We start from the raw sequence: 20008 nt of genomic DNA, 5'->3' as shown, positions 1-20008 counted from the left end.
GGAGGGCAGCGGACACCCCCACCGTCTACAAGCAAGGAGGAGCATGTCCCACAAAAGTGGGGCTTCCCCAGTGCCGCCAAACTCAGCCCTGGACACAGCCTCAGAAGCTGGTATGGTCTGATAAAATACAAAATAAAGCTAGCTCGATCGGTTCAGATAGAGAGCTATCAAGTTCTCCCCACTGTACACTGATCCTACCGCTGTGTCCCACACACTTCATATTTGTCCCCTCCCCAGGCGGGGCTATCAGCTCAGACATACCCCCGAGCCCCTTCCTTTCTAGTCACTTTGCCCGGCCAGGGGTTACAACAGGGAGACAGGGTGGCCGTGTTCACCTCCTGTCCTTACTGAAACCAGGGGCAAAAGCTGGCAGCAGGAGACACTCCAGGCTCCACTCCACTCTTTATCCACAACCCCGAGCCGTTAGACCCCTGGGCCGGGCCACCTGCTGGTCTTACACTCACACCCCCTCCAAGCAGGCCTGCGCTTGGCCTCCTGAGGCCTGAGGCCTGGGCCCCAGGCTCTGACTGGGCTCATTTCCCACCATTCACACTGTATTCTAAGACCACGGAGGTCACCTGATACAACTGGCAATGCAAAGGGGGTATCTCCTCAAATCCAACATGCAATGATTTATTCAGTTCAAAGGGAATGGGGTAAGAGAAAAATATCCAAGTTTTCTTTTCACCAATTTTATTTGTATTTGGTAATTTTCACTCAGAGAATCTATCAGTTCCTTCTTCAGTTTGAGATGTATGTATATATGGACGTATGTATGATCCCTTAGAAACTTTATTTGGTATAACTTCACATTTTTGGTATATAGAAATAATTTTATTTCGTTATCGCAGCACAGTAGACATACAATCAATATTATTTCCTAGAGTGTGCAATATATAAATTATTCACATTAAAAAATTAAGAACAGAAAGCCTCGTATGCAGGAAATATTTAAAAATGTGTATGTAAGTTTGAATCTGTTTTTGACAGTATACACTACTAGCTTTATAAATCTGAATGGATATGATGTGATGCACGTTTGAACAAAGTACACAGAGGGGTCCACTCCAGATGCTCAATTCACTATACAGAGAACTCGCTCTTCACTTTGGTTATTGGGATTCCAGGTGCGGAGGCATACGTGGATCTGAAAGATACTTCCAGAAGTATATTTATTACACTGGCATTGGAAAGATTTCTGTGTCTTCTATTCTCCTTTATAGCGAGGGGGTCTTTTCTCTTTAAAAGCAAGAAGACCTTCAAGTCTGTCTTTTGTTGGAATAGTCTAGAGAAACAAAACATTATGTTACCTATGCCAAAAAGTAAAAACAACTACAAAACTTTAACAAACTTTATGCAGAAGAACTGATCTAAAATTTTGAAATCTAATCATCATTTGAATAATTCTCTTACCAAATTCACCATTCTGACTCCAAGTACACTTTTCCCCCTATTTCAAATGTATTTTAAAAAACCAACAGACTTTATTTTTTTAGACAATTTTAGGTTTACAAAAAATTGAGCAGAAAGTTCAGAGTTCCCATAGATCCCCTCGAACCTCCCAAGATCCCCCCCACACACTTATTAACATCTTGCATCAGTGCAGTATGTTTGTTACAACTGATAAATCAGTATTATCAATAACTATTACCCAAGTCCACTGTTCACATAGGACTCACTATGTTGTATATATCACGGATTTGATTTTGACAAATGTATAATGTCATCTATCCACTACTACAGAATCATATGGAATAGCTTCCCTGTCCTAAGCATCCTTTATGCTCCATCGACTCATCCTGTCCCCTGCTGCCTTTTCTAGAATCTGTTTTTGCCAGTATACACTACTAGCTTTATAGTTGGAATCCTATAGTACATAACTTTTTAGATGAAAACCCTTCACTTTGCAGTATGCTCTGGAGGTTCTTTCGTGTCTTTCTGTGGCAGGAGAGCTCATTTCCTTTTATCACTGAATGTGCCTCCTTTGTATGTGCCTCATTTTATCCATTCACCTATACATCTTGGTTACTTCCAAGTTTGGCAAATATGAATAGAGTTGTTAAAAAACCATGTGCAGATTTTTGTGTAGACATAAGTTTCCAACACATTTGGGTAAATACAGAGAAGTACAACTGCTGGATCACGTGCTAGGATTATGCTTAGCTTTGTAGGAAATGAGCAAATTGGTATCTTGTTTGTGTTTGCATTTCTTAATGATGTATGATGTGGAGCATCTTTTCTATGCTTACTTGTCATCTGTGTTTCGATGTTGGTGAGGTGTCTGTTTTACCAGTCCCTAGTCTTTTTTGGATATAAATCCTTTATCAGATGCATACTGCAAAGATCCTCTCCCAGCCTGTGGCTTCCCCACAATGTCTTTTGCAGAGTGGAAGTTGTTAATTTTAATGAAGTGAAACATCATTTTTTTTCTTTCATAGATTATACTTTTGGTGTTATATCTTAAAGAAGTCATCACCAAACCCAAGGATGCTGACATTTTCTATGTGATCTTCAAGAAGTTTTATAGTTTTTCATTTTTACATTAGGCCTGTGGCCCAGCTAGAGTTAAGTTTTTATGAAGGGTGTAACATCAGTGTCCAAGTTCACTTTTTTGTCGCTGAATGCCCATATGCTTCTGTGCTACTTGTTTTCAAGACTATCTTTTCTCCACCAAATTGCCTTTGCTTCTATGTCAAGGACCATTTTATTTTCTGTGGGTCTACTTATATGACTATTTTATATGAATCTACTTCTGGGTTCCCTATTCAGTTCCACTGATGCATTTGTTTGTTCTTCTGTCCATTCCACACTGTTTCATTACTGTAGCTCTACAATAAGTCTTGGAGTTGGGTAGTGTCAATCTTCCAACTTTGTTCTTCAATGCTAGATTGGCTAATTCTAAGTCTCTGAACTTCCCATATGAACTTCAGAACTGGTTTGTCCATATAGATCAAGTAACATGCTGAGATTTTTACTGGGGTTGTATTGATTCTCTAAGTAAAACTGGGAAGAAGTGACTCTTTAGTAATATTGAGCCTTACTATCCATGAACATGGTATATCTGTCCGTTTACTTACATCTTGATTTCTTTCACCAGTTTTGTAGTTTTCCTCTTATAAGTCTTGTATTTTTTTTTGATTTATACTTAAGCATTCTACATTTTTTTTTGTACTAATGAAAATCCTGTTATGCTTTTAATTTTAAATTCCAATTCTTCATTGCTGGCATATTAATCTTATATCATGCAATCTGGCTCTAATTGCTGCTTAGTGGGTTGTTTGTTGTTGATACTTTGGGATTTTCATGGACAGTCATGTCTTCTAGGAAGTTTTAGTTCTTTTTTCCCAATCTTTTATTTCTTTTTTCTTGTCTTACTACATTAGCTAAGATTTCTAGCAGATGCTGAAAAAGAGAAATGAGAGGAGATGTCCTTGCCTTGTTCTTGGTCATTAAGTATGATGCTAGCTGTGGGCTCTTTTATAGAAGTTCTTATCAAGGAAGGAATTGTCCATTTAATCATAGTTTGCTGAGTTCTTATTATGAATGGGCATTGGATTTTGTTAAATGCTTTTTCCAGATCTACTGATACAATCACCTGATTTTTCTGTTTAACCTGTTGATGTGATGGATTTACAGTGATTTCTGAGTGTTAAACCTGGCTTGCAAATATATAAAACAATCCCATTTGGTTCTCTTTAAATATTGTATACCTACATTTTATACATTTTCAAACAATTGAAATTGTTTTTATACATTGTTGGATTTGATTTGCTAATATTTTGCTGAGAATTTTTTACATCTACATTTATGACAGATAATGGTCTGTGGTCTTTCCTAAAATGTTGGGTTTTGGTATCAGGGTAATAGTGGCCTCAGAATAAGTTAGGAAGGGTTCACTTTGCTTCTCTTTTCTGGAAAACATCACTAAAAATTGATATAATTTCTTCCTTAAATGTTTGGTAGAATTCACCAGAGAAACCATCTGGGTCTGGTGCTTCCTATTTTGGAAGTTTATTAATTATCTATTTAATTTCTTTAACAGACATAGGGTTATCCAGATTATCTATTTGTCCTTGTGTGTCCTTTGGTATGTTGTATCTTCCAAAGAATCAGTCTATTTCTTCTAGGTTATCAAATCTGTGGGCAGAGTTGTTTATGGTATCTGTTTATCATTCTCTCAATGTCCTTGGGAGCATTAGGGATGGGCTTTCTTGTATAACTGATATTGGTGATTTTTACCTGTCTTTTCTTTGGTTAGCCTGTGAAGTCTGTCAACTTTACAGATCTTTATGAGTCAATTATTTTGTTTTGTTGGTTTTTTCTTTTTTTTTTTCTATTTCCAATTTCATTGGTTTCTGTTCTAAATCTTATTTTGCCTTTTCTACTGCTGACTTTGAATTTTATTTGCTTTCTTTTTTCTACCTTTTTTATTAAAAAAAAAAAAGATTTTATTTATTTATTCATGAGAGACACAGAGAGAGAGAGAGGCAGAGACACAGGCAGAGGGAGAAGCAGGCTCCATACAGGGAGCCTGATGCGGGACTCAATCCCAGGTCTCCAGGGTCACGCCCTGGGCTGAAGGTGGCGCTAAACCGCTGAGCCACCCAGGCTGCCCCTTTTTCTACTTTCTTAAAGTGGAAACTTATGACTGACTTTAGATCTTTCTTCTCTCATATATGCATTCAGTGCTAAAATGCTGTTCTAAGCAGTGCTTTCAATAAATTTCTACAAATTTTGAGAGCTGTATTTTAATTTTGGCTTAAAAACACTGAATTCCTCTTAAGCCATCCTCTTTGAAAACATGTGTCATGTACAAATACGTTGCTTAACCTGAATTAAAAAGACTAATCCCACCATTAATAGGTGTGATTTCCCAGCTATCCTTCTGTTTTGATCTCTAGTTTAATCCCACTGTGGTCTGACAGGATGCTCATCATCACTGTTCCTTTACATTTCATATGGTGTGATTTATGGCCAAATATACTTCTAAATTTTTTCTTTGAAGTCTACGGCTGCCCACTGGTAAGAAGTGCATAATTTACTTCATTCATGGCATGTGCTCATCAACGACAGGTGGCAATTTATACATACAGACCAGCCGCAGGGAGCACTCTAGCTGTCCCTCCTAACTCATGACACTGCCATACTTAAGTGGGAGCTGAAGTACTTTCCAATTCTCACAAAAGGTAGGACAAAATTCTCTTGCTACTTTGGATGATGCCCTAAACGAAGTTACATTTTTTAGAAAACAAGGAAGGAAAGAAAAATGGGAGATTTGTTCCTCTATACAAAGTCCTACTAATTCGTGTAAAACACAAATTTTTCTGTAAAACAGAAAACTGTATACACTGTTAGGGAACTTTCAGTGAGCAGGAGGAAGGCTCAGAACCAATGAGTCTCAAATACGGATGGTCCCACAGCAGGCCCACGTTCACCCTACTGCCCTCCTCCCTCCTGTCTACACTGGAGTGAAGGTTCAGACTGACACCCATAAAATACAACATGAGCTAGAGATAGCTACAGCACGAATGGTACTAACTTAATAGTTCTTTAAATTATTCAGACAAGAGACATTCCTATATGGAAGAGAATCAGTGATAAGAGCTGGTAATAGTCAAATAGCAAAAACAACTCATTTCAACCCATTTGTATGATTTTAGGAAAGGCATGAGCATAATCTTGCTCAGAGATATATATAATTCATTTGACTTGTACAAAAGGTAAACATAATTTATAAGAGGTACCCTCACTAAATTTGTAGCTGCATTACATACCTGAGCATAACAAGCTTCTTCTATGGCTAATCCTGTTACTAAATCAACCTGCGGATAAAAGCATAATTAAATTTCAGCAGGAAATGCTTTTTAAAATATGGAATACTCAATATAAATTCAAAGTAGTAATGCTTCTCTCCAAAGCACAGTAACACTTCTCCAAAAACACACAATTCCTTGATCTGATACAGCAAATTGGAAGTATGACCAGCATGAGAATTCTGGAACCGGGCTGTCAGGTTCAAATTCTGCCTCTACCACTTGAGAGCTGTGTAACTTTGGGTAAGTTAGTTACACAATCTTTGCCTGAGAGAACAAATGGGGGTAAACTAGGTAAAGCCTTTATAAAGCATCTATATATGGCCTGGCATGTAGTACAAATCATTTAAAGCATTTGCTGTTAGTATTGTTATGATTATGTGAGAATTTTTAAAAACCATTCAACTACTTTGTAAATTTTTAAAACTGTGTTTATTGCTAACAAATTCAATCTCTTTTTATTGCTAAGAAGCCCATGAAGATATGGTGGCCTCTGGTCTGTAAGGAAGAAGTATCTTTCTTCAAAATTCCATATCTAACCAATGTAACTGCTGTAATGAAAGCTCAATATACAGAGGTGTCTGCATTGCTTCCTTGCCCTGCCTACTTCTCTCCTGGCTCAGGGCCTCCACTCCTCAGAAGCCAGCTCTCCAGGGTAACCCTAGGACACCCTAAAGACTTGCGTTATTTAATGCAGGCTCCCTGCATAAAGCACATTGAGACATTAAAGGTAGAGAGAGGGCCTGGCTCAGCTCTGAGCCTGAAAGTTCTCCTCAGAATGTTTTTTTAATAACACAATACTGGTGTTGAGAATATACAGAACGACCTTTTCTTCTGGTTTTCTATGAACTATTACCCAATAAATCTGTCTATAGCTGAATGGCAAAAACAGCGAGCATGTCATAAGCTGCAGGACATGAGTGAAATTCCCAAGTTCTGTGATTAAGATCCTGATTCAACAATAGCTTAAGCAGAATGAAATCAATAGTGTAGCTAAAAACGAAACAAAACAAATTAAAAAAAACCTAAGCCTCAGTAGCCTGTAGTAATAGTAACATTGGAACAGCTGGATTTTAGAGCATTAAAAAATAAATTAAATTAAATCTCCACTATCTCCTCCAACATGAACTCAAGCATTAAGGCACTCACCTCCATCCCTTGATTAATTGCTAATTTTGCCACTCTCACTGCAACGGGTCCCTAAAATTCAAGTAAAGAAATAGATTTTAGTTACTATTTATGCAAATTATGTCGTATGTCTCAGTAAAATTCAGAAATTCCCATTGCTGGAACCATGGCAAAGAAGCAACAAAAACTGTAAGACAGTTAATGGGAAATTTCTTTCTGGCCTTGCAAAGTCTACACAACACTTGGAAGAACTCTACTGGACTACTAACTCCATGCTTGCAGGTCAGCAGATGGGTGTGCCAGGAGAGGGTCGACCATTCTTCAGTAGATCTCCCTGGAAGTGAAGTAGGGAAAAGAAAAGGAGATGATGACACAATGCCACATGGAAGTGAAGGAGGGAAAACAAAAGACGATGACATGACACCACAACCACAAATGGCCTGACAGGAACCTGGGCTGGCGATGAGGTGAACGCTCCTGTCAGGGTCTGTTTCACACTCTGGCTCTGCACCTGTCCTCCTCGGGCTTCCATAACTAAGCACGATGAGGATGTATGGGTAAAGAGGTGCCCTCCAAACAGTGCTCCGACACCACACAAAAACTTGCAGCCCAAGTAAGTCCTTCAAGATACGTGAGGGTCACAGGGGAAAAAACTGGGTATCTGCCGTGAAAATATTACTTTTGTCGACTTTAAAAAGCAAAATGCTCCAGATGGAATTTAGCTGTTTGCCCACATTTTAAATTCCTAAAAACTGTTTATGGGTCATGAAGTTAGAATTCAATGGTATCCTTTCAAGTGTCTTTTGGATTAGAATGCAAAATAGGCTCTAAATAGCAGAAGCACCAGAGAACTCCAATAAATAATGAGTAAATCCCTGATGGCAGGAAAAATACCATTCTTCCCAGGCAGAGGTTTCATTCATCAACTTTAACCCATCAAAATTCTCTAAGTCAGACACTTATTAAAAATCTTCCTCAGAAGCCACAAGTTTGTGAGGCTCGTACAAGTATCTTTGTCAGAATTCTTGAAAATGTGATCTGCAATATGTGCAACACACACTAGAACCATGCTTTTAAGATCATCAAGCCTTTCCTTTTTTTTTTTGTTTTTGTTTTTTGTTTTAAACAGAGTGCTCCTGTCAGTGAAAGTCTTCTCTATCCCCCTGCATCCACCAGCTGACCCAGACCAGGTGGTTGTCCAACTCCTGTGTGTGCATGAATGGATGGAACAGGTCTGGGAGCCACTCCTGAGGGACATGTGGACCGCAGGGACAGCAAAGTTTATGAAACTGGGAAAACAGGAAAACAGAAATGCTGGGAGATGCAATGTTCACTCAATGGGCCTCTTTCAAAATATAAAAGCAACAAAACTTCTTCTTCGGGACATTTTTTTTCCTTGAACAGAAAAATGGAAGTAACATCCAATACAGAAATCAGAAACACTGATTTTATAGAAGTTTTCTAGTATCTAAAAGAATCATCATTCAGTGACAGAAACTAGAAATAAAGAGTATCACCCTCAAATTTTGTTCTGTAACTTCTGCATATGTACAGCCACACATCTTCTGAACCACAAGCATCTCCCTTGCCCTGGGGTAAAGGTTTAATGGTTAATGTTCTCGGACGCACAACCTCCAGATAAAAGGGACAGGACATAAGGACACCTGTTTTGCCACCTTGTGGAGTGCAGCTGGCTGTCAGATGGCAGGTGGGGAGGCATGGGTACTGAGAGCCACAGGAGAAAATGCGATGAGGTACAGAGGTGCCCAGGGGTACAGACTGCAGGAGGGAGCTGAGCCTTCAGTCCAAAGGACCAGGAGAGGCTGCAACGATCAGAACTGGAAGGATGCCATGACTTTTCTTAAACACCTCCCTCATTTCAATGCAGATGTGCACTGGCCTTAGAGTTTTAAGCCAAAGGAAGTCATTAAGCCAATACTTAGTTAAACTTTTGCTTCTCCTGCTACATGTACCTTTAACTTCTCTTTAGGCAGACATTACCTTAATGTTTTGGGGAAATATTAATACCAAAGTTTCAGTGAGAGCCTTTTTGTTTTTCCTTAAAGCACCAAAAATCTTTTCTATTTGCTGTCTCCATCAATTGAGAGCATAGAGCTCTTGTCACTTACATGGGGAATGAATCATGTAAGGATGTAAGCGCCGTGTCCTAAAAGAGCACACAGCTAGCTAAGTGAGAAGGACTGAAGTATCAACACCCGGCAGCGTGGTTCTAGAAACTGACTCCACCGTGAGGCCCCACCTGTCAGCAATCAGGGGACAAGGGGGCCCAGCAGACCTGAGCCCCTGTCTGCCGACTGGGAACTCCTAACAACACCTTCTGAAACACGATGCAAAGCTCTAAACAAATGTGAAGGGCATAAGCATTTCTCTAGAGGGAAGTTTCATGAGACTCCCAGAAGGACCTGTAGCCCCCAAAAGGGTTATGAGTCCTGTTGGCATCAAACGGTGGAGGTGGAGAGGAAGTAACTCTGATTCCAGTACTGGGGAGGGAGTTATAAAACCTGAAACTCCACTAGGGATCAAGACAAATTGCTAATTGCTCACAAAGCAAAAGTCCTCTTATCTGTGATTTTAGAAGAAAGGAATATACGGAAAATACACCAAAAAGAAAGAACAAAGAACACCTAGACCTGGCCCCATGATGCACCGCTGTTAACATTACTCATAAGAACTGTTGTTTGTGAGCAAATGCACCATGTATTCCAGATTCGAAAGTCTTGAGGCGGGGAAGAATACTGTGTGCAGAGGGGTGAAGACAGTGCCTACAACATCACAGAAACACAAGCAGGGGCGTCTGGGTGGCTCTGTCGGTGAGGCGTCTGCCAGGCTCCTGGGAGGGAGCCCCCTTGTTGTGTCGGCCTCCCCGCTCAGTGGGGGAAGTCAGCTGCCTTCTCTGCCCCTCCCCAACTCATGCGCTTTCTCTCTCTCTCTCTCAAATAAAAGACAAAAAAACAAAAATCAGACACAATGAGACACATGGTGGCTGTGGTGCGGGCAGGTCACTTCAAACCAAGCTGCGGCAACCAAGGCCTGTGCTGGGATGCTGGCTGTGGTCTCCCCAGCATGGATGCTTCAACGGGGCTTCAGCTTGGGGGTGACTCAGCGTGACAGCCCATCTGTGGCTCTCTCTCCGTGTGTAAGCTCAGGTCAGAAGGGTCAGGGGGCTAGTGAGGGAAGTTGCTAGGAAGCCGTCACACGTCAGTATGCACGCCACGCGTTATCAGAGCACGGCTACCACGTGGGCCCCACATTATCTCCAAATCTTAAATTTTAATTCTGAAGGTCCTTCATGTTAATCTAATTTATTACTGCTTCCAGTTTTAGGGCTACCACATACTTTTCTATTTGGAAAACATCTCACATTGGTATGTGAGAGGACTGTTTTGTCAATTTGCTGTAAAGTTATTTAAAAAGAGGAAAAAAGGAAATGCCATCAGAAATACCTGAGGTAAAAACTCTCTTGCTAGGTCCAAGGCCTTTCGGTAGGCAGCATCCCCCTCCTGGTTCTGTTCTAGAACATGGCTGATCAAGCCCACAGCTTTGGCCTCTTGACCATCGAGCACACGTGCAGAGAAGATGAGCTCTTTGGCAAGGGACATCCCAATAGCACGTGGCAGGCGCTGCGTCCCCCCTGCAGAGAGAATGGGGCAAATGCAGGCAATAAGTTCATACCTTTAGTCTTAACATTTCAATGTTTCACTTCTTGACTTATAAAATAAACAAGGGCCAGAAGTTTATATGTCGAGATTAGTAACTGGCAAACTACTTCAAAGCAGAATCTAATTAGTTTATCAAATTAATAATGCCCCCCAAAACCATGGGAGTACCTTCTGTAATTGTTAAGGGATTCTGGCTCTCTTTATTCCTTGCAACACAGCTGGTGTGTCCCCAAATTGAATCCACAGTCATTACCACAGCAAGAGCATGTGGCACACAGGGTGGGCAAGCCACACTGTCCCTGAGCCCATTCACCGGATGCTGGGCACCTCATTTTTGGTTTAGACAAAACTTGTCAGGATCCAAGAATTCAACTCACCACATGCTCTTTAAAGAATTGCAGATGGTAAGTGAATTGCAGACTAATAAAAGAAGGAAGCCAGGTAGTTACAGGTGAAAACAGGTTCTGTCCTCCTGGTGGCGCTTATGCTTTTGGCGCAAGCACGAATCCCCCATCTCTCCTCCCCGTTATGTTCTAGTGACAAGGCCAGGATTTCGTTAAAGAGAAAGCTAGACAAAAGCAGGTAATATTCTTATCTGGTGGCCTCCATTATTACCAATAAGAATACGGAAGCAGCTACAGTGTTAGGCTTTTTTTTTTTTATTACTTTTTTAAAAATTTAAATTCAATTTGCCAACATACAGTATAACACCCAGGGCTCATCCCATCAAGTGCCCTCCTCCGTGCCCATCACTCAGTAGTTACCCCAGCCCCCCCACCCCTACATCCCCTTCCACAACCTTGTTTGTTTCCCAGAGTTAGGAGTCTCTCATGGTTTGTCTCCTTAATTCCACCCCCCCCAAATCTCATCCTTAGGGCAGCGGAGGGGCTGCCCCAAGGCACTGGTGGCCAGGAAAGCACACTGGCGACCCGTCATCCAAACAAGCTCACTGGGTTTTGTTTGGTCCACAAACGTCCCAATCAAAAGTGGCGAAGTGAAAAATAACGACCACAGGTTCCAGAAAGCATATTTCCCTTCAGTGATGAAATATATTCCTACATTTTGAACACATAAAGCTAGCACGCCTGCATTGGTATTAAGCAGATGCATTAAGAACCACGAGAAGCCATTTAGGAAACATGGAGGATTCAGAAAAACAAACATACACAAAACTCAGTGAGTTGGAAAGGATTGATACTTTCAATAGGGACTGGGTTTGAACACAAATGAGTACTGCTTCTATAAAATACAGTTTATTAAGTGTTTACACTGCCTCAGCAGTAAGAGATGGTGAATTTATAAGTGTTTTACTTGATGTGGCAGAAAAACGTGTGTTGGAACAAAATGAAGCATTGACAAATTTAAATCTAACTGTAAACGGTGATGTTGCTCGGTGTGGGAAAGATGGGTCTAAGAACTTATGGGACAAGCTGCAGGGAAAAGACAAGTTATTTATGGCGCTCCCAATGGCAGCTGATTAGAACAGAGATATAAATACAACCCATACAGCTCTATTTCCTCATGGAGCTGATGAGAATTTTCACGAGACAGATGAACTTATGGAGACAGTATTCATGATAAGCACATTAGGAGATGATTCTCTTTTGTGTTCTGTGAAAAGTCTGATGTAGACTGTTCAAAATCAGCCGATGTGACCCTCAACAATCCCTGTTAATGTCATACTTTCTATTCAACTGGGACCACGGAGTCTTGCAAGTCCATAGAGCTTACACCCATTCATCCTATCATTTCATTCATAGTTATTCTCCAGGAATGAGGATTTTGTAGAAGTTAAAGAAAGAACAGTGATGAAACAGAGGCCACAAAACACATCCATTCCCTGAGCTGAACAGCATATAACTCAAGCCCTGCTTGGTGAAATGGATGCATACCAGAACAGTCTGCTGGAGGACATGACCTCCTGCTCAAGAGAGCTTCCTGGTTTTGCTGAAAACAATCCTCACCAGAGGATCTAGGAAAATCCTCACCTTGGCTCACCAACTAACACTGCATCTAAGACTCAGCCTGTAGGTTGACATCACAAGCCATCCACCCTAGGAACCTCATGTAAGTGGGCCCATACAGTGCTCATCCTTCTGTGTCTGATATATCGCACTAAGCATAATGTCCTCTGGGTTCGTCCGGTTGTAGGGAGTCAGCATTTCCTCCCTTCATGAGGCTGAATAATATTCCATTGTATAAATACCAAGTTTTATCTATTCACTGACCCGGTAATGGTCACTTGGGTTGCTTCTACCTTTCAGCTATTAAGAATAATGCTGCCACGCATGTGGGAACAAATATCTCTGAGACTCTACTTTCTATCCTTTTGGGTAGATATCCAGAGACAGAGTTGTTAGATCATACAGAAAAATCTGTATTTAATTTTCCTGAAGAATAGCCGTACTTTTTGCTACTAGCTGCTCATTTTACATTATCAACAGGGCACAAGGATTCTAATTCCACATTCTCACTGATAAGCATTCTTCTCTGTAGTATTTTATTTGGGGGGGGTGGGGGGGGTGGGTTTGATGGTAACCTTCTTGATGGGTGTGAAGTGGTATCTCACTGTGGTTTATGATTTCCCTAACAACTAGTCACAATGAATTTCTTTTCACTTGCTTATTGGCCATTTGTGTATTTTCTTCCAGAAAAAAACATCTATTTAAGTCCTTTGCCCATATTCTAATTGGGTTGCTTTCTGGAGATGATTATAGGGGTTCTGTATATATTCTGGATAGTAATCACTTATCGGATATATGATCTGCAAATATTTCTTCCCGTTCTGTGGATTGCCTTTTTCCTCTGTCCTTTAAAGCACAAAAAGTTTTTAATTTTGATGAAATCCATTTTTTTTCTTATATTGCCTGTGATTTTGGTGTCATATCCACGAAATCATTGCCAAATCCAAGGTCACAAAGTTCTTCTACTGTTTTCTTCTAAGATATTTTTGTAGTTTCAATTCTTACATTTAAGGTCTTTGATCCTTTTTTAAAAAAATTATTTATTTATTTATTCATTCATTCATTCATTCATGAGAGACACAGAGAGAGAGAGGCAGAGACAAAAGCAGAGGGAGAAGCAGGCTTCCCACAGGGAGCCTGATGTGGGATTCGATCCCAGGACCCGGGATCACCCTCTGAGTGGAAGGCAGGTGGCTCAAGTGCTGAGCCACCCAGGTGCCCCTCTTTGATCCATTTCAAACTAATTTTTATTTATGGTGTAAGGTAAGGGTCCAACTTCATTCTTTCACATGTGGAAGTCAGTTTTCCTAACACCATTTGTTGAAAGGGGCATTCTTGAATAGTCACACTAATACGTTATTTAAGTTGCTCATTCCTACTGAAATTTTATCTTTAGGAAACCTGTCTGGTGACAAATCATCTGGCCTGTTTTTCTGTGCTGCAACCAGTCTGCAGAAATCAAAGTTCGACAGAACTAGAGGTAACTGCCTCCCTACTCCCTCAGTCATATAAAATTTGTGATTTCCAAGTTTATAAAAATGATGTGACCTGTTCAGTTTGCCTTCCTCAATTAACACTGATAGTGTGAGCAAGAGCCATACAAATGGAAGTTACTAAACCACAGGGCATCACAATACAAAAAACTAGATACAATTGATGAGGAATCTAAGATTTCCACCAGTATCTCACAAATAGTTACCCTAAATAGAAAATACCTTTCTTAAAGGTTTTTTTTCATTTATTTATTCATGAGAGACACATAGAGAGGCAGAGACACAGGCAGAGGGAGAAGCAGGCTCCCTGTAGGGAGCCTGATGTGGGACTCGATCCCAGGACCCCAGGATCACGACCTGAGGCCATGGCAGGTGCTCAACCTCTGAGCCACCCAGGCGTCCCAACAGAAAATATTTTTATGTCAACATTCTACTCCAGCTTGGAAGTGCTTCTGTTTGTGAATAGCAATTTTCCATTATAAAACGAAACAAAACACGAGTGCCTGTTAGGAGAGTCAAGGCTCGGTGCAGCACCGACCCCATCCTGCAACCAGAGAGACAAGAAGCGCCGCCAAGACCTGATGTGAGGGAAAAGGCGTCCGATTTCAGTTCCAAATGCAAAGAGGAGTATTAGAGAGAATTTACTTCAGTTCATCTTTCATTAATTCTTTCTGAATATTCAATTCCACTATCAGTTTAGCCTTAAGTAAAAACAAAGACACCATGTCCTATTTGTCCGCTGCTTCTCTTATACCAGGCTCACCCACTAGATCACACAACCTGCTTACTTCCCATAGGACTAGAGTTTAGGATGATAAAATGCCACCTCTCCATACAGCCTCGAGGACTGACAAGACTAAACAATGGGACTACACCTGAGGTGGTCCCCAGCGGAATGCAACCTGTTCCACTCTGGCAGCAGCCCTAATGTGTCAAGATCTCAGAGTTCTGCCAGCCTCTCCCCAGAACTTACGCTACTGTCTGTCCCAAGAGCTTCCGACCTGGAGCCCTGACTCCTGGTCATGCCCTGCTCTGAGGCTCAGAGAGTTTTAACAGTTTGCCCAAAGTCAGAAAGTTAGGTTGCAGAAACAGGATTCACACTTACCTCTGACTGATTCTTATCTACTATGTGGTAAGAAAATACAAAGAGCAACTTATGAAAAGAACTGATGGCTTCTTGTAGAAAATAAGAGGTGTGTGTATGGTATGCAGCAGTATGTAATAATGTAAGCAGGCATACACATACCGAACCTGCCTAAAAAGTTGTCTCTGTGGAGTCAGATGATAGCTCTTTTTTTTTTTTTTATTCTGCCTTCCTGTGTTTCCAAAAAAATCTGCAATGTATAGGTAATATGATACTGTAATAGCGTCATTTCCAACATGGTAACACAATGTTCACGCATTCAACAAGTACTTATTGCGGCTTCCTGCTCCAGGCACATAGATACGGTTGTGTAATAAACACCGTCTGGATCTTACGCTCTCATAGAGAAGCCTACAATGAGCCAATGAAGACATACTGTCAGGCAGCAGAACAGTAGAGAGTGTCAGGGTGTTGAGTGCACACAGCATAGACAGGATGGCCAGGGAGGGGCTCTCAGGAGGTGACACTGGAGCCGAGACCAGGAGAAAGCAGGGAGTGCCCCAGTGCTCAGGTCTTGTGGAGACTGTGTCTGATTCATGGAGGAACACAGGGAAACTGGAGTGACTAGAGCACAGAGCAGGGATATGCAGGTGGCAGCAAACACAGTCCAAGAGGAGCAGGGCCAGATACTGTGGGCCCCCTGCACGGCCCTAGGGTTTACTGAGGGTGACAGGAAGCCACTGAGCATCTGACAGCAACCTCAGAAAGGAGTGGTGTGGGATCATCATTCTATAGTGAAGATTTGGGTTTGAAGACCAGCTATAGTCATGATGAGCCAAGAAGACAAAGGTAGGTAGGCTCACACTATGTGTAGGAGGGTCCCAACAGATTTGGAAAGAAATTTCAAAACAAGGTCCCAATTTGCTTTCAGTAGTATCTATCGTGTTTTGGCTGCCTTCATTAAAATCTTGGGTCTTGCTTCTGGAGACCCCCTACTGATAGGTGGCCTGGGACAGTCAATAGATCTTCCAATGGAGGCCAAGGGGCCAGACCCTCCTTCTCTCAGCCCTAGCCCAGCTGGGTAGGCAACCAAGAGGTCTGGTCCATGGGATGTGATTTCTCAGGACCAGGCGTCCTGAATGGGTGACCTTGTGACAACGCAGGGGCAGGGGGATGTGCAGACCCGATGATCCGTGTGTTTATACTGTGATCCTGGCCACGCTCTGCCAGCCAGTGCGGGCTATCTCATTCCAGGGCTCCTAGGTTCCACTTTGTGTTCTAAGCCCTGTTGTCTACTCATCTATTAATTCTGGAAACCTTACAATAAATTTCCTTTTCTTTTAGGATAGTCTGAGTCAATTTCTATTGGATGTTTTCTATGTCATGAAGGACACAAACAATGTAACTAGTAGTTTTGTCTTTGTCTTTCTCAAAAATAGATGAAGCCAAATGGGAGTGTATCTATTGTATTTTTTTGCAAATAAAATCCATCTGTTCAATCTCTTAATTTATTGGTTTAGTGACCTACTGTGTGCCAGATGCTGTCCCGGGTGCTGAACATACAGTAGTAAACCAGATAGATTCTCCAATCTTAAAAAGCTCATTACATCTTAGAGGCAGAGAGGAAAGAAGAAGAGCAGTTAACAAGCGCAGGAACAAGACAGAACAAGTGCCATGGAGAGAATTTAAGGCAGAGGAACAGGCTGCGAGATAACCGCTATGTCTGATTTAGATGGAGTGGCTGGGGAAGCCCTGGTGGATAAATGTGAAACCTGTGCCTGAATGCTAACAAGGCAGCCACATGAAGATGGGTGAGGACACCAGCTACGTGAAGGCCTACAGTGAAGCCTGGCTCAGCATATTTGGGAAGGAGATTACTGTAGGAACATAGGGGGAAGGAATGTGAGGGGAGTAGAAGGAAGGGAGTGAGACAGGCAGGTTCAGATCACACAAACGCAGTGCAGTTTCCATCTTGGGTGATGGAAAGACGCTGGAGGTTTCTGAGCATAAGGTGACATAATTAGATTTGTGTTTTAAGAGATCCTTTGTAAGCCTGGCAGAGAACACGTTACAGGGGTGCCCAGCAGGAGGCTGCTGGTGTCATCCAAGTGCCATATGACGGTGGCTGGAATGGAAGTAGGGTAGCACACGGTGGGGGGATCAGGGAGGGGAATTTGGTGTAACTGTCCAAAACTAGTGAAAAAGATATGAGGAGAATGGGAAATTAATCCATAAACCGGTTTTCTGACTAGAGCACAGGAGTGGTAGGGGGCACTGTTCTCTGACACGGGGAAGACAGGAGGCAGTGGGGTGTGCTCAGGCCATGTTAAGCTCCACACAGAAGTGGAGCAGGCAAGGATGTGACCGGATATGCTGTCTAATGCTTATTCATGATAACCATCACACGCATGGCATTCAGAGCCAAGGGCCTGCATGAGACCACCTCGGGACACTGGTTAGAATAGAAAGGAGCAGAGAGACTCAACAAGACCCTGGGAGGTGCCCAGTTGTGTGAGTGAGGTGGAATAAATGCAGGAAGGTGGTGCTCAGCCGCAGCCAATCACTCCCGGGCGTCTGCCCCCTACTGCTCACTCCAGTCTTCTTCTAGTGAAGCCTGCAAGGATCTTCTGGGAGAGTCTGTCCTCACAAGAATCAAGGCATCCAGGAATAAAGAGGTGTTTTCCCAGGTGTGACCACATCCACACATGACCCCTGGAGCAAGGAGAGCCACCTCATGACCATGATGGAAGCAGCAAGGGCAGAGTCTTCCAAATAAAGATGGCACAGCACAAAGACTTCACTGGGCTGCCAAACTCAGCAGTCCCCAAACTGCCTTACTTGGAGACTTTCTGTGATTGCTTGGCACTTTCTTAGAATTCCAGCTCCTGAAGTAGGGTTTTCTGTTATTAGTACCAACAATGTCTGTGAGTGTAGATGGACCAAGGAAAGTGAGCTGAACACATATTTTGAGGAGTGGAAAGTAAACATGTGAGGGAAGTGTGGGGGAACTGCTGGGCAAAGCAGATGACATATCCAAGATCTGTGGTCACAAGACGAGTTAGCATGGTCATCTGCTTCTTCCCAGCAACTGGTGGCCATCTGGGTGCAGGCACAGCAAAGGCAGAGATAAGCTGGACAAGTACACAGAGAGGGAGGCAGAAAAGGAAGAGCAAGAGGGGACACTGACCGAGCAGACCCCAGGCAATGACATTATGTGAGCAGTCCTGAGCGTTTCCTGTCTGTGAACTAACTCATGTTGGCTTCCCGACTTCCCTGTGAGGCTGGTGTGAAGGGAGATAAGGTTACTCGTAAGGAAGTCATTCTGACGAAGGACCATGAGACCAAGGCTGGGTGCCAGAGCAGGGATGTGCTGAGATGAAAAGGGCCACAGATACAGTGATTTGGTGAGGTCCAAGGAGGCCTGGACAGCGGGGATGCTGTAGACACACAGGAAATCTCAATAAGGAATGCAGCTGGTGGTGATGGCATGGAAGTCAAGGGTATGACCCTGATGGTGCGGGACAGGAAGGAGAATAAGACATGAGTGGCTGCAATCAGGGACCTGGAACTGACACTCACTCTGGGGATAGGAGGGAGTAATGTACACAAGATGCCGATTATCACAACTCCTGAAACAGGCTTTCTTTGTTTTAAAACCTGTGGAATAGCAAACATTGGGATACTGGAAACCTACTACTCTAAATCGGAAAAATAGTAATATTTCCTTGGTCCTTTCAAAAGCACCAACTCATTTCCCCAACTATTAATAAAAGAGCTGGAAAAACTCTCTTAAACTGCCAGGTAACAACAGTTGACCACAATTTCTGCATAGTATTTAGCATTTCTAAATACCAATTACCTAATTATTTAACACATAATGAATTCACTGAGGGAGTATGTTTGGTTGCAGAAAACAAATCCGTCAAGTATGAATTATATTTCCTCCCTCATGCCATTAAACATATGATGAAAATAAACAATTTTAGAACTGTCAGAGGGCTCATTCACATCCAAATCTAACATGCTCTTGGCACTCACATTCTGGAAGCAGGTAGCTCTCTGAACCACTGTCAGAAGCCAGGGACAAAACAAAAACAAAAACAAAAACAGGATGCAAATACTTAAAATGGATGTCTGTCGTTTTTGCTTGAAATCTATCAATAACAAAAATGAGTTTGTAACTGCAGTTTTTCCATGGTTGATTCTTTTCCTTCATTTACTAATTTTCAGGATTAACAATGTGGCTCCCTAGAATCTGTCAAAGGTGACAAGTTTCTAGTCTCTGAGAACCTTCACAGGCTTACAGATTTTCACATTATCTGATGGATGCATTAGCATGCACCAGGTTCATCTGTACGGAGGTTCCAACTGGCCCATCTTTGGCCAGTGGGAACAGACGTAGACTGCCTCTAGCGACCTTCTGATATGACCGTAATAGTCTCTGATAACTTCTCATTGCCCTAGGATCACAAAATGTTCCAAGCTCATCTAGTACATCTCCTCCCCAGACCCTGAATGGGCCACTTTCCCCGAGCCCTGGTTCCTTTCCACAGGGCGGCATTTAATCCAGCATCTGTACAAGAGCCATGACTTCGAATGCATATCGAAGATGTAGGGCCTTTCCCAAAAGTCATATTCTTTCAGTGATTCTGGGCTGAGTTTCGAGGCTCCGTTCTTCTAAAAGATGATGAGCATGGAGGACGAGTGCCAACAAAACGCATGTGGGGAACAAGTCCTTGGCAGTCAGGCTTCGCTGTGTGATGCTGCCACATCTCCAACCTTTTCACTGACCACTCTATTAAATCCAGCCTCTTTCACAGGACCTACAATTTTATTACTCTGATTC

The 20008-nt window shown here is 42.2% G+C and overlaps 1 protein-coding gene across 4 annotated transcripts in view; it reads right to left on the bottom strand.

The window, feature by feature from the left end:
* Nucleotides 1-676: 676 nt before the first annotated feature.
* Nucleotides 677-20008, bottom strand: part of AUH (AU RNA binding methylglutaconyl-CoA hydratase) — a 159787-nt gene continuing 140455 nt past the window's right edge. For all 4 annotated transcript variants that reach the window (XR_005354315.1, XM_038527301.1, XM_038527303.1 and 1 more), the window contains 4 exons: nucleotides 10406-10593; nucleotides 6963-7013; nucleotides 5775-5822; nucleotides 677-1285 (listed from right to left, as the gene is read on the bottom strand). Coding sequence is in view for 3 of the 4 variants with exons in the window: in XM_038527301.1 (XP_038383229.1) it covers nucleotides 1208-1285; nucleotides 5775-5822; nucleotides 6963-7013; nucleotides 10406-10593 (365 nt within the window). In the remaining variant the exon portion in view is untranslated. The remainder of the gene's footprint in view (nucleotides 1286-5774; nucleotides 5823-6962; nucleotides 7014-10405; nucleotides 10594-20008) is intronic.

Source organism: Canis lupus, chromosome 1, assembly GCF_011100685.1.
Source record: "Canis lupus familiaris isolate Mischka breed German Shepherd chromosome 1, alternate assembly UU_Cfam_GSD_1.0, whole genome shotgun sequence".
In the NCBI taxonomy this organism is placed as follows: domain Eukaryota; kingdom Metazoa; phylum Chordata; class Mammalia; order Carnivora; family Canidae; genus Canis; species Canis lupus.
Note: the sequence above shows the minus strand (reverse complement) of the source record. Positions and strands in the feature narration are given on the sequence as shown.